The 14,972-nt window shown below is 42.0% G+C and overlaps 1 protein-coding gene, 1 long non-coding RNA gene and 1 pseudogene across 4 annotated transcripts in view; 1 reads left to right on the top strand and 2 right to left on the bottom strand.

Moving 5' to 3' along the window:
• The window catches only part of Rwdd1 (RWD domain containing 1), a 59,058-nt gene extending 57,761 nt beyond the window's left edge, over window positions 1-1,297 (bottom strand). Inside the window, exon 1 of the mRNA XM_004648387.3 lies at window positions 1,070-1,297. Coding sequence (XP_004648444.1) covers window positions 1,070-1,142 — 73 coding nt within the window. The 5' untranslated portion in view covers window positions 1,143-1,297. The remainder of the gene's footprint in view (window positions 1-1,069) is intronic.
• A 104-nt stretch (window positions 1,298-1,401) lies between these two features.
• The window catches only part of LOC111814661, a 23,325-nt gene continuing 9,754 nt past the window's right edge, over window positions 1,402-14,972 (top strand). For both annotated transcript variants that reach the window (XR_002819581.1, XR_002819582.1), the window contains exon 1: window positions 1,402-1,683. This is a non-coding gene — a long non-coding RNA (uncharacterized LOC111814661). The remainder of the gene's footprint in view (window positions 1,684-14,972) is intronic.
• LOC101582709 lies at window positions 3,472-4,811 on the bottom strand (annotated as a pseudogene). The gene has a single exon (XR_192943.2). The product of XR_192943.2 is annotated as a mannose-1-phosphate guanyltransferase alpha pseudogene (transcript).

Below are 14,972 nucleotides of genomic sequence, written 5' to 3' on the forward strand. Positions count from 1 at the left end.
TATATGTACACGTATATGTATCTGTATATACAAAATAGGATATTACAGCTACTTTCTCTTAGTTCAATGAGAAAGATTTATACTAATAGTATTTAGACAAGATATCATGTCTTCATCTTGTACTATGCATAACTACTACAAATACAACAATATGCCATGTATTAATTATTGTAACTGCCCTAACTTGTTTTGAAACTGTCTCGTTGCTATTTGCCTCTCAATAAAATCAATTAAAAAATACATCCAATGAGTTCCTCATTAATAATTTACCTTAAGCTAATCTATTAAGCAATGTGGTCTTCCTCGTGTCAGGTCATGCTAGATCCCAAGCCCTACACGTTTGGAAGCTGAAGAATAGGAAAGAGGTCTGGACTCAACCCTACGGAGCAGCCCTGATGTATATCCATATAGAGACCCAGAGCTGTACTCTTCTCCATACTGGGCTACGCTTAACTAGCCAGCAGTCTCAGACTAGATGATGTCCAATATTCCTTCTACACTAACAACCTACAAATCTGTAAGGAATGAAAATCTGAGCCACATCACTTATTAGGTACTCTGTCACACTGTTAAGAAAAAGAGAAAGAGGGAGAAGCAAAAAGGAAGGAGGAGAAGGAGGAAGAGGAGAAAACGAGTTTCAGGAACTGTGCCACTCTGAAAATTGATTCTGGGCAGCTTTGAGAACAGCACTCAGAATCCCACACACCATCGTATGAAAACATCGTGTAAACATATACGAGCCGTGTAAAAATATAGTATGAGCTTCGACCTCAATCACAGAGAAGAACTGAAAAAGGGACTGCGGCTCTGGAGAAATGAGTTGTTGTGAGTAGTTGCAGTAGGATAAAGAGAACCAAAGTGCTGCCGACCCAGTTGCAGCCTGACAATTATCCAGGGGAACTCTCCTCTCTCCCGAGTCCCGGGGCTTTCAGGGCCCCGTGGGTCGGTGCTGCAGCCATCGGATTAGCACTGACCACAGGGCTGGAGGATGGCAGCGCATGGCCAGGTTGCCCCAGGCCGCGGCCCACTCCACCTCGAGGTGGCAGAGGCGTAAGGCCGCAAACCTCACCTGTGAAGGAGTCGGGGTATATGGACTCCAAGGCCTCCAGCTCGTTTCGCTGCTCCTCGCCGTAGTCTGTCATCGCGGCCCTGGCTACTGCCCATGGATCACGCCGACACTCGAGCAGTGAGCTACCACCGAGTGCCGAGGCCTCAGGCCAGGACCAGCCCACTGAGCCACAGTCCCGCGCCGCCCTCAACTGGATCGCTGGTGCTGCGTTCGACTGCTTCAGCCTGGCCAGCAAGCACAGATAGGCCGCCTGTCCCACGCCTGCTCGGGATTGGAGGGAAGGTGAGGTCCCCGGCCTGGCATTCGCTGAGGACACCTAAGGTTGGCTCGGGGGCTTTTCGAGGCCGAAACCAAGGAAGGGCCTCCGCGAAAGTTCCTGCTAAAGTTGTTAAGAGGTGCAAGCTGGGGTGTTGCGGGGCAGGTCGCCGGTGGCTGGGCGTGGGGGATGTTGGCGCGCCATTTCCGCTCTCAGTTTCTGGTGTGTCTCTCCGCGGCGCTGTGGGAGTCCAGCTTAGTGACTGTTTTGGATGCAGTTTAAAAGGTTTCTGCACTCCTGGAACCCCGCACTTCGTGGCGTCCCACTGGAGTGAAGCAAGGGGCGAGGATCTTGGCAGGTGCAGAGGCGGTAATGCGGCGCCCGGGCCAAGGTGCCGGTGCCCCGGGGGAGACATCCGCGAGGCGCTGGAGGGCCGACCTGTAGCTGCAGGTCTCTGAACCTCGCTTTTGAATTTGTGGAACGAATGGCTGGGCACAGCCCTCGAGAGCTCTCTGATGGTATATTTTTGTGAATTATTGAGGATGAAGACTTGAGTAAGGGTTTTGGGAAGTAGTGTTAAAAGTGGTAGAGCCTGAAGTGCGATGGTCTAAACCCAGACTTGTAGCATAGGTATTGCCATGGTAAACGTTAACTGACCCCAGAGTTGTAAAAACAGGCCTACCATACAGAAAAAATATGCACTGAGAAAGCTGCTGATCTAAAAAAACGTTTGCTGACCCCAGGGTAGTAAAAAACAGGCCTTCCATATGGAGGAAATATACCCTGAGAAAGCACTGACCCTAAACAATGACAGGGAAAAAAGCCAAATGTATAGAAAAAAAAATCTGTTTGACAGGCAGGATGGGTGCTAATCTTCACTGACAAACAAGATATATTGCATATTCCCTTTATATACACACCATGTCTTCTGGTCAAGACTGCTCACTTGGACTCTGAAACGAGTCTGTGCGGTCCCTGAGCTCAACTTATAAAAATCTTCAAATTTTAATTGGCCGCTTGGATCCCTATATTGATTATGAACCCACAACAGAAGAATGTTCAGAATCTTTGATTTGGTGATACCACCAGTGAGGGTAAACCGGTCATATCCAAGTTCATTGCATCACAGCAGCAACTTTTATGAGAATATTAAGCAACCAACTGTGTTTGTAATAAAGAAGTCTGTGTTTGTGTATTATATCAAGTTTTAAAAGTGGAAAGATGTAAAACACTACAGTACATTCAGGTCATACTTTTTTTGTATTTTTCTTTATGTTCAAGCTGATTTGACTTATATAATGAAACACTTGTAATTTTTTCACGTTTTAATGTCATTTTAAAGAAAAAGAACAAAAAAATTACAAAACGATACCATAGGAAGGTAACTGGTTAATACATTGTTTTCATTTGTTAAAGGAAGTAAAAAATAGTAAAAAAAAAAAAAAAAAAACGATACAGAATTGCACTACACAAAATAATGGGAATTCCACAATGGTTGTTTTATTGAAAATTGTTGTCTTCAAATTAGTTGTTCAGAGTATCAGATATAAGCATGAAAAATTGGTCAAAAATACAAAATATTAAAAAAAAGTAAGCATTAACTGCTTCTTTCAATAAACTAGCAGAAATCAGTAGTACACTTATACAAGCTGTCCTGTAAATATACATAAATATATCTTTTTCCCTTCTCCCTTTTGTCTTTGTCTTCATCCAAGTTGTTCCTTCATTTTGAACAGATTTCTTTCCCTTTCACAGTATCTGTTATACCTTTCAGATTTTATTTACTCTTTAAGGATCTTACGTCAATATGATGTTTACACATACAGGTCTGATGTATTTCACTTATGAATATAGTTTCTGGTTGTATCCATTTACCTGTAAAAGCCTTAAGTTTGTCTTTTATAGCTGAATAATACTCTATTGTGTAAAATTACCATATCTTTATTATCCATACCTCAATTGATGGGCATTTGGGTTTTTTCCAAGATTAAGATAAGACAAATTGTGCTGCTATAAACATGGATGCACATATATTGCTATGGTATATTTTCAGTTCTGGAAAAATAACCAGAAGGGGAATAGCTGGGTTGAATGGGATCTCTAATCCTAGCTTTTTTTTTTTTTTTTTTTCCCAATGTTCACTGGGTTTATTTGGGAGTAGGGAGGGAGGCCAGGAGTCCTCGGCCACCCACATAACTCCCAGCCTGTGAAGATCCTGCCTGGTTTCCCTGGTTCCTTTCCAAGGCTGGGCAAGCAGGCAGCAGCCTCTCAAGGGGAGTAGTCAGGAGTTGGGGGACCTCCTGACAGCCCCCCTCAGAGCATGATCTGGTTGGTAAAGCTACAGCTCAGCTCCTTGTGTGGCAGAACAATCGAGTTCAGGATGAGAACCTTGGCAGGGATCCGGACACGGCAGCCCGGGATAGTGATAGCAGGCAGTAGCTTCCCGTCCTTGAAGAGGCTCACACTGTCCATGCAGGCTCGGGGGTCATTGGGGATGGGGTCGTTGGGAGTCCCTTCCACACGGGCCCAGCGCCCCACAGTGCTCCACCAGCCCACAATACTGTGCAGAACACGTGTGCTCCTGCAATGAGGCTCCATGGAGGACAATGCTTTCTCGGAGCCGCACACCCTCGCCCACAGTCACCCCCTTTCCTATGGAGAACTTAGGGCCTAGCACGGCTGATGGGGCCACTTTAGCTGTAGAGTGGATGTAAACGTTTCCTCGGATCTGTGGACCCCCTGGTGTGTGCTTGGCTAGCCGTTCTGGGTGAGTGACCTGGTATTGGCCCAGATAGAGGCAGGAGGCATAGAGAGCTGAGAGTTGCCTTTCCTGCTGATTACGCTGGAAGCCATCCCACAGAGGGGTCAGGGCTTCCGGAGAAAAAAGATAAATGCCACAGTTGATGATGTCACTGATGAACATGCTGGATTTCTCCACATAGTGCAGGACCTCATGGGTCTGTGGATTCTCAACGATGCAGCCGTAGTTGAGGGACTGTGTTCTGTTAGCTGTGGTGCCAAGGAGTAGAAAAGGGTGTCGCTGGCGTCTGTGGGCATCCAGCATAGCACTCAAGGGGAAGTCAGAGCAGACGTCTGCATTGAGCACAAAGAATGCCTCAGGACCCCCAGCCAGGATCTGGTCCCGAAAATGGTAGAGACCACCACCTGTGCCCAGGGGGGCAAACTCCTGCAAGTACCTGACTGGAAGGTTGAACTCCTGTTGTGCGGCTTCCAAGAACTGCGAGAGGGCCTCATCAGGTTGGTAGAAGCCAATGAGCAGAATCTCCTGCATTCTAGGCACCTGGGCACAGGCCTCGATATGGTGCTGGATCATAGGGACCCAGCTACAGGAAACAATGGCTTGGGGACCTCAAAAGACAAAGGCCTGAAGCGCGTTCCCTTCTGAGGGCCTCCAATCAGGATCACAGCTTTCAGCATGATGAGCACTGCTATCTAAACCACTAGTTCCCTTTGCGCAGCCAGCTCAGCCGCCCGCGACTGCCCTAATCCTAGCTTTTTGAGGAATCTCCACACTGATTTCCATAGTGGTTGTACCAGTCTACACTCCCACCAATAGTAGAGAAAAGTTCCTTTCGCACCACAACGGCCCGGACATTTGTTATTGGTTGTCTTCTTGATCATAGCCATTCTTTCTAGGGTGAGATGGAATGTCAGTGTTGTTTTAATTTACATTTCTCAAATGACCAGTGCCGTGGAACATTTTTTCATGTATTTGCCATTTGTATTTCTTCCTCTGAGAAGTGCATATTCACCTCAGATGCCCATTTCTGGGTTGGATCTTTGGATTATGGGGGCCTGATTTTTTTTAATTCTTTGTTTTCTAGATAGAAGACCTCATCTGAGGGACAGTGGGCTATAATTTTTTTCCCCAATTTATGGGTTTTCTTTTTACTCTGTTGGTGATTTCTCCCAGTTGTTGATTCTTTGAACTATATCCCGTGCAGTTTAGGTTTTGTTCATGAACTCTCTGCCTACCCAAGAGAATGCTTTTTAAGTGAGAAGCTATGGTGATGCTAAAGGCTCTTAACTTTGTTTTGTTTTGGTCTTTTTGAAACAACATTCTCACTATGCAGTTCAGACTAGCTTTGTAGCCTCACTTTATAGCCCAGGCTGGCCTTGAACTTGCAAATATCCTCCTAAGGCTCTAAACTTTTATTAAAATGATTATGTCACTTGAACCAAAAAGCATCTTGATTTTTTTTTTCAAATTGGAAAGTATTGTGTCTGTATAGCAGAAAAATATAACAAACATGCACACTGATACTGTCTCCACAGTTTGAATATTTAGGATTGATTTGGGGGCATTCTTTGTTTTTTAATGTTTTAAAGAATAAAAAATAGTGATTAAAAAACAGCATTAGAAACAACAGAAAATTTCACTAAACAAAGTAGTAGTAACTCAGCTATGGTTGTTGTATTGCATGATGTTACCTCCAGTTTAGATTATATTACTAGATATAAACTGCAAGATGGTTTAAAGAAAAAAAAGAGAATAATAAAAAATTTGTAAGAAATTCAAAAGAAAAAAACGAAAAAAAATTGTAAGCATTAAAACTGTTCCTTTCAAAAGACTAGCAAAAAATCAACACTACAATGATCTAAACTATTTTGCATATATACCTAAACATACAGTTTTCCCTTATTTTGTCCTTTTCCTCATTCTAGTTTTTCCTTCCCATTAAACAAATTCTTTTCCTTTCACAGTATCTATTGTAACTTTCAGATTTTATTTACACTTTAAGGTTCTCACATTAAGGACATAATACAGTGTTTGTACATTCAGGCCTGATTTATTTTCACTTAAGATTATGGTCTCTAGTTGCATCCATTTACCTATAAAACCTCAAATTTATCCTTTTTTATAGCTAAATAATACTCCATTGTGTAAAATACTGCATCTTTCTTGTCCATTTCTCACTTGGTGGGCATTTGGGTTGTTTCCAAGATTTAGCTATGACAGATTATGCTGCTATAAATATAGGTGGACATATAATGCTGTGTTATGATGTTTTCAGTTCTTCTGAGAAAATACACAGGAAGGAATAGCTGGTTATATAAATCTTTTACTTCCTTTGTGAGATTGAGTTATATTTATTTCATTTTGGAGGATGTTACTGTGAAAGGTGTGGTCTCCCCAATTTCTCTCTGGGTACATTCATTGTGTGTGTACAGACATATTATTGATTTTTCAATGTTGATTTTGTATCCTCCTATGCTACTGAATTTGATTATTAAATCTGCAAGTCTCTTGCTGAGGTTTTGGGGCCTTCTAGGTAGAATATCATGTCATCTGCAAATAATGATGATTTTACTTCTTCCTTTCCAGTCCTTATTCCTTTTATTTCTTTCTCTTATCTAATTGCTCTGGCTAATGTTTCCAGAACTGTATTCAAAAGGAGTGTTGATAGTGGACATTTTTGTCTTGTTCCTGATTTTAAAGTGAAGGCTTTCAGTTTTTGTCCAATTAATGTGATATGGACTCTTGGATTCTCATATATGGCTTTTATCAGATTGAGGTAAAGACCATCTTCTGATGTTCTGTAGGGTTTTTATCATAAATGAGTGTTGGACTTTGTCAAAAGCTTTTCCTGTATCTGTTGAGATGATCATGTGATTTTTGTCTTTGGCTCTGTTGATGTGTATTACATTTATGGGTGCATATGTTGAACCATCCTGGCATTCTTGAGATGAATCCTAGTTGGTCATGATGTATACTTTTGATGATCTGCTGCATTCTTTTGCTAATATTATGTTGAGGATTTTCACAACTATATTAGAGAGATTGGCCTGTAGTTCTTTTTTAGTTGATTCTTTCTCTGGTTTTGCTATCGGAATGTTTGTGTGGAGGAATAAATCTGGTAGAATTGCTTGCCTTTCAATTTTGTTGAAGAGTTTGTGAACATTTGTCATTAAATCTTCTCTAAATTTCTTGCAGAATTCAGCTGTCAATCTATCAGGACCTGAGCTTTTCTTTGTGGGTAGGTTTTACATTTGCAATTTTGTTTCCTGTTAATTGCATTATTCAGAGTGTGTATAGCTTGACTCAGCTTTGGAATTTCATTTGTATCTAGGAAACTGTATATTTCCCATGTGTTTTCCATCCTGTAAGGTAAAGATTTGGGAAAGTAGGTATTGATCTCCCGAATTACAATAGCATGTATAGTGATTTTGTCCTTTTCATTCCTTATTGCATAAATTCGGGTTTTTTTCTTTCCTTTTCTTGATAAGGTTGGCTAGGGATTTATCTCTCAAAGAGCCAATTCTTTGTATTGTTTTCTTCATCTTCATTGCATTAATTTCTGCTAATATTTATAATTTCCTGCCTTCTTTGGGCTTCTTTCTCTAGGAACTTGAAAAAGAAGTGCAGCATAAGATTATTTGGGTTTGTTCTTTTTCCTAATGTGCAAATTACTGCTATAAATTTTCCTTCACAAGACAACCTTCATTCTATCCCACATGTTCCAGAAGTTGTATCTGTATTTTTTTTTTTTTTTTTGCGGAACCGGGGATTGAACTCAGGCCCTTGTGCTTGCCAGGCAAGTGCTTATTCCACTGAGCCATCTCCCTGCCCCCCCCTTTTTTTAATATTTATTTATTTATTTGTGTCTGTGTGTGGCCAGCTCAGCCCACCAGGGGGTGGGGCGGGGCTGGCTGGCATGTGGTGATGGGGGATTGAACCGCAGTCCCTGTGCTTTGTTTAGCTTGTTCTAAGTAGGTGCTTTATTTTTCTTTCTTTCTTTTTTTTTGGCGGAACCGGGGATTGAACTCAGGCCCTTGCGCTTGCCAGGGAAGTGCTTATTCCACTGAGCCATCTCCCCAGCCCCTTTGTATCTGTATCTTCATTCCATTGTAAATATTGTTTAATTTCTTGTTTCATCTGTCACCCACTGATTGTTTAGGAGGTTATTTAATTTCCATGTATTTATGCTGTTTTGTAGTTTCTTTTGCTAATAATTTCTAGTTTCTTAGCACTATGTTTAGGTAATATGTATGGCATTATTTCATTTCCTATATATTTACTGAACCATGGTCTATACCGTAGTATATGGTTTGTTTTGGAGAACATCCCATGTGCAGCTCAGAAGAATGTGTATTGTGAAGTTATCAGGTGGAACACTCTGTAAAGGTCTCTTAAATCCATTTGTTCATAAGTTTGGTTTAGTTCTGTTATTTCTTTGCTTATTTTTTTGCCTACTTGATCTGTCTCTTTGTGAGAGTGGTGTGTTCAAGTCCCCCATTACAATTGTATTATTGCTTGTTTGATTTTCGTTTCTGTTAAAATTTGTTCTATGTAGATGGGTACTCCTACATTGGGTGCACATACATTTATATTTGTTATCTCTTCCTGTTGCAGTTTTCCCCTAACAAATATGTAATGAACTTCTTTATCTCTTTAAATGATTTTTGATTTGAAGTTGATATTGTCAGCAACCAGAATAGCTGTCTGATTTTTTTCTAGGTTCTTATCACATGGAGTATTATTTTCCATCCTTGTGATACAGGGAGAAAAACTGGTCTTGGGTGGGTGACCTCCAAACCATATAGGGAACCTCCAAATGACATAGAGAAAAAAATGATCTCTGGACCTGACCTGCACGAGTTAGTGTTCTCTAAAACCGAAGAATGAATTTTAGGAACCAATGGAGGTTATGAGCAGAATATATTTATTGAGAGAAAGAAAGCTCCTGTCCAAGAGAGGGACAGGAGGGGGGCCCCCGAGCAGGTAGTTTCCCGGGAAGCTGTCTCTTCCAGGGACTTTTATAGTGTAAAACCATGTGAGGCTAAGGTAGAGAGAATGGGAACTCACTTAGGTGGGCAGGAGGTGGGACAAAACTATGGTCAACCAATGGGATTATATATGAGACAGGGTCTTTTCCTATTGGGGGTTGGAATGCAGGATAGGGTCTCTTTCTGTTGGGGGTTGGGCTAGTGACTCACTTGGGTCTTTCCAGGTGATTGATACCTATTTAGAATATCAATCCCAGGTGCTACTCGTTTAGCATTTGTTTGGCCTTTAGGTCTTTAGGTCTGGTTCACAGCAGGAGCATCCGCCCCTCCCACAGTTGTAAGGCATCTCATCTTCTGTGTTGTCTCCTTCAAGGGCCTGGCCCTGTCTGACTGCCTATAATATTTCTATCTAACTCGGCTGCCTGCAATACTTGGACTTTCAGGCTATGAATTTTGTTTTGAGTTAAATGTGGTTCTTGTATATAAAATATTGTTGCATTTTGTTTCTTAATCCATTCTACTAGTTTGCTTCTTTTGATTGGTGAGTTAGGCCATTTACATTGATGGTTATAACTTACCTGTTTTGGCTTATCTTTGTCATGTTATTTTCCTTCTGTGGTTCCATAACTTAATGCTCTATTTAATTGCTTGCTGTGCATGGTGGGTCCTTTCTGTTGTTCTTGAAGCTGTGGTTGTTTCGGTCTCTGTCTAAAATATCTGTCATTATTCTGTGTAGGATTTGTTTGGTGGTCATGAATTTCTTCAGTTCTTTGTCGTGGAAGAATCTTATCTTGCCATTGAGTTCCATCAGTCTGGGTTGGAAGTTATTTCTTTTTTTTTTTCAAGATCTGAAATACTTCACTCCAAGTTCTTTGTGATTCGATGGTTTGTGTTGAGAAATCTGCCCTGATTCTGATGGGCTTTCCTTTGTAGGTTTGTTCAGTGTTTTTATCATTGTTCTTTTCTCCTCTATTTTTTTTTTTTTTTTTTAAAAACTATGTCTTCTTTAGCTGTGCTGGGCAATTCTTTCATGGTTGTTATCTTTAACCCGTAAGATTATCTCTGATGGTATGTTTTCTATAGCCTGATTAGCTTGTTTACTTCTATTGTTATCATTTCAGAAATTTCAAGTTTGTGACTTCCACCTTACCTGTTAGACTTGTTCTGAGTGGGCTAAAGGATTGATTGCCTTTTACTCCTGTGTTTTGGCATTTTTGAAGCTCCCAAAGATCAAAGATCACCTGTACTCAGTGGTGGGAGATCTGTGGGGCATGGAGTCAGTAAGGTTCTTGCTAGTGTGGGGGAGAGGGGCACAGTAGGACTCACCAAGGTTCTCACTACTGGTGGGGGTGACTGGCCAGAGTTCAGCAAAGCATCTCTGCGGGTGGTGGGCATGGGGCTGATTCATCAGGATCCTGTGGCTACCCAGTATCCTTCTAAATTCTCAGATGGTTGCGATGTGTTGTTAGCACAACTGCTGTGACTGCGAACCGGGCCCACAGGTCACAGCTCCCCAAGATCCTGCAGGCCACCCAAAGTCCTAAGTTCTCGAATGGTAGAACTAGGCACCAGCACAAGCTTCGTGCCTGCACACACTGGGGTCCATGGGTCACAGCTCACCAGAATTCTTTGGCTGCCCAAAGTCCACCTAAATTCTTAAAATGGTGGGACTGAGCACCAGCACACTAGATTTTTGGGTTGCAGATGTTAACAGCTGGATTGAGGTCACCTCTGAAAATGGATGCATGCACCAGTATAGACCACTGGATGGCAGCAGAGAAAACCACATTTGAAATCCATTTTCTTCTGAAGTTCTGGTGTACTGGAATTAGAAAAGCTTAATATACCTAATACTTAGTACAAAATAAGAATTCAAGTAAAAATAATGCACTTTTCCTCTCTGGAAAGGCCATACATTGTCTTTTTCCAGAGGCACATTATTTATGCCTCTCCAGTGATGGAGGCAGTTTTGTAGCATTCCTCAGCCTGCCAATATCTGTTCTTTGTTGACCAGAGCTAAATTTTTGTAAATTTATTTTGGAACTAAAATTGTATCTCTTATTTTTGAAATGGTAAAAACTTACCTAGTCTTATATTCATGAAGTTTTTGGTTAACTAAAGTACTTTGAAGTTTTAGAGTTAATGTGTTTTCCCTTTGTGTAAAAACAGAACTCAAGAAAACAGTTTTAAAAGGGTACTATTTTGTATTACAGTCATGAACTTGATTTTTTTAAAAACAAAAATGGGGATTAGAAACAAAAAACAAGAATGACAGAGTTTACGTATAGCAGTGTACAACTCAGGTTTGGAAAATACAAAAATATCTTAAACATATATGAAGGAAGAAACTAAAGATTATAATGGGGGAGGACAGGAAATGACAAAATTGAAATTAAGAGGTCAGCAAGCCTTTATCTGTCAAGCCACAGAGTTTGATGTGGTAGCCAAAAGCACTTGGCAGCAAAATATAGGGTAGTATTAGCACATAACTAATTTTAATTATATATTTTGTAATGATATAAATCTAATGAGCATAAAAGGATGAGTACTATGACTTTAATGAAAGTTTTATTTAAATGGCTGTTGAACAAAAGAATAGACAAAAACATACACAATTAAATTTATCTCATTTGAAATGAGTAATATACAGTGAGATCCCAAAGATTAATACTACCCTTTAAATATGCATATAGATGACATAAAACACTTTGAAGTCATACAGAAAAGCCAAAGAGTTATACTTCTTTACCAGAAAGCTATACTGAAAGGTCATAATTAACTATCTCAAAGTAGAAACAAAGTTCTCTGGTAATAGTTACACACAACAAACTTTTCTGATGATGTAATGCTATAACTTTATATATTCTTTGATTTTGCTACTAATTAAAAGTCTTGTTGCGTCTTTACTATGCTACAATTTCTGAAGACTAATAAACTAACTCTAAGCATGGTATAAAAAGTTCATCTAACTAGTAAGTCCCAGTACAAAAGAATTTCACAAATTCTCATGTATATACAGCCATAAGATTTTAGAGCTGGAGGAGAACTTTGAGAATAGATAGGTAAGACTTCATGTTTACTAGCTCATGTATCCAAGGAAACTAGAGCCATAGATGCCATCCACAACGCACTTCCATTTTGTTTCTAACACCCTCTTGTAAGTTTATATCCAAATAGTTGATAGCTTTTCTTGGCTTTTTGTAAATTTTTTTATTTTTTTGGCGGAACCCGGAATTGAACTCAGGCCCTCGCGCTTGTCAGGAAAGCACTTAATTCTACTAAGCTATCTCACTGGCCCCTTCCCTCGCTATTTGAAAAACATTAGTATAACATTATTTAAAAATCATAATGTAGGGAGAAACTCGGGCAGGCGCTCCCTGGTGGGCGGGGAGAGGGGTTGCTGGACGCTCAGTGCTGACCCTCGCAGAGACCTGAGCCGCCACCACTGCCACCTTACATAAGGAAGACGTGGAGCTGGAGAAGAGAGGCCTTTGCCTGCGCGAGAAGTTTCATGGGAAGGTGTTCCCTAAGAAGGCGGGGCTCTAATGAGAAAATTCAGCAGCGACCACACTGGAGTAGGATGCTCCATCGTGTATGGGGTCAAGCAGAAAGATGAACAGGGGCTCAGTAGTGGCCTGGATGCCCAGGACTCCCCAGAGGACATGAAGCAGGACCAGGACATCCAGGCTGAGACAACCTCGCTCCTGCTGCGGTCGGAGGCCAACCTTCACATATTCCAGTGAGCCCAGGAGGCCAACCTTCACATGTTCCAGCCTCATCCCTGCTATGGACCTGCAGTTTGCCTGCTCCAGTTGTGACCACGTGTGGTGGCACTGCGTGCCCCAGTGGAAGGAGGTGACAGCTCAGAATTTGATCTTGACTCCAGCCTGAATTTCACTCCCGACTCCGATTCTCAGCCTCAGTAATGGTCCCTTTGGTAGCCCAGCCATCGACCTCCAGCCCCAAAGCCTATCCTGACCTTTGAGACCAGCCCTTGATGCACACGGGCAGTTTTGTTTGGTTCTTTTGAGACAAGGTCTCACTGCATAGTCCAGGCTGGGCTCAAACTGGAGATCTTTTTGCCTCAGCCTCCCAAGTGGTAGGATTGCAGGTGTGCACCACAGTGCTGTGTTCAAAGCTAGACTTTTTTTTTTTTTTTTTTGCTTTGTTTTGTTTTGTTCGTTTGTTTTTGAAACAGTCTCACTATGTAGCCCAGTCTGGCCTAAAACTGAGGGATCCTCCTGCTTTAACCTCCCAAGTGCTGGAATTACAGACATGTACCATCACGCCTTGCCTCAAAGCTAGACTTTCGACCTTGAATTTGAGAGGCTGAAATCCTTGACCCCTTACCTGATCCTGATGCTGCTGTTTAACAACTTCAGAAATCAAACATGGAGCGCCAGGATAGCTCAGTGGACAAGAGCCCGCCTGGCAAGCACAAGGTCCTGAGTTCAATCCCTGGTACCCGCCCCCACAAAAAAAAAAAATAAATAAATAAACCTAAATAAATCAAACACAGAGCCAGGAAGGGGCTCACACCTGTCATCCCAGTGCTCTGGGAGGCTGAGGCTGGAGGGCTGCATATTCGAGTCCAGCCTGGAGAACTTGCCCTATTCCTAAATAAACACTTTTAAAAGGAAAAAAAAAAAAATCAGAATGTAAGTGAATAACTTTTAGAGAAAGTTCAAAATCAACATCAGCAATACTTTCTTTGAGAAGAAGCAGCCTGGGTCTACTATGATGCCAGAAGGTTGTAAACATATTGTAAACATAAAAATCTTAGTGTTAGAAGGGACCTCAAGAACTTATTAGTTTTCTTTCTTGATTTGTAGAAGTTAGAATGTAATTATCCTCACTGTATACATGAAACAGTAACACCCAGAGAAATTAACTGGTTTGTGTACAGTTAAAGCTAAAGAGTAAAGGAAAGACAGGTTTCCTGACCTTCTCTAAGCAATCTCTTACGGGGGAAAACTGAAAATATTTTTTATCATCTACTTATTGACTCAGAATTTGATTCATATTAGAATCTTCGGTAATTGTGTAAAAAATCCAGGAAATCAGTAGTATACATACTAGGTTATCACGTTATTTGGTTTCCTTGAATGTGAATCTTAAAAGTCAAGTTGAGGAGTGAGTGAGATGACCCAGGCCGCCGTGGGATCCTGAACAGACCCAGAGCACAGGCCCTGCGAGTGAGTGAGATGACCCAGGGCCTGGCGGGATCCTGAACAGACCTGAGCGCAGGCCCGGCGAGTGAATGAGACCACCCAGGCCGCAGGATCCTGAACAGACCCAGAGCACAGGCCCGGCGAGTGAGTGACACGACCCAGGGCCTGGCGGGATCCTGAACAGACCCAGAGTGTAGGCCCCGCGAGTGAGAGAGATGACTGGGGCCACGGGATCCTGAACAGACCCAGAGCACTGGCCCGGCGAGTGAGTGAGATGACCCGGGGGCCTGTGGGATCCTGAACAGACCCAGAGCACAGGCCTGGCAAGTAAGTGAGATGACCCTGCCCATGGATCCTCATTTGACCCAGGCTGCAGGCCCAGCAGGGAACCCTTCAGCAGAACTCCCTGTAAACAGGCTAGAGGCAAGAACCACCCAGCTGATTCAAGAGCAGAACATCTTCCCAGAGAGACACAAAGGGTTCAACTCTAATGCCTACAGCAGAAAGAAGTGGAGGACACAGCCAGAACCAAACAACACCCACCTGGAGTAATCTGAACTTCATAGATCTGGACCTGTTGCTAAGGTAATAACTCTGTCTAAGCTCTACACCAAAGGTCAAAAGACAGGTATACAAAATGACAAAGAGAAGGAACAAAATGCAGTCTCAGGCCCCGAGTCCACCCAGTACAAATGCAGAAGACACTAGCACTGAGGAAACTGGAAAT

Source organism: Octodon degus, unplaced genomic scaffold, assembly GCF_000260255.1.
Source record: "Octodon degus isolate 3935 unplaced genomic scaffold, OctDeg1.0 scaffold00399, whole genome shotgun sequence".
NCBI lineage: Eukaryota > Metazoa > Chordata > Mammalia > Rodentia > Octodontidae > Octodon > Octodon degus.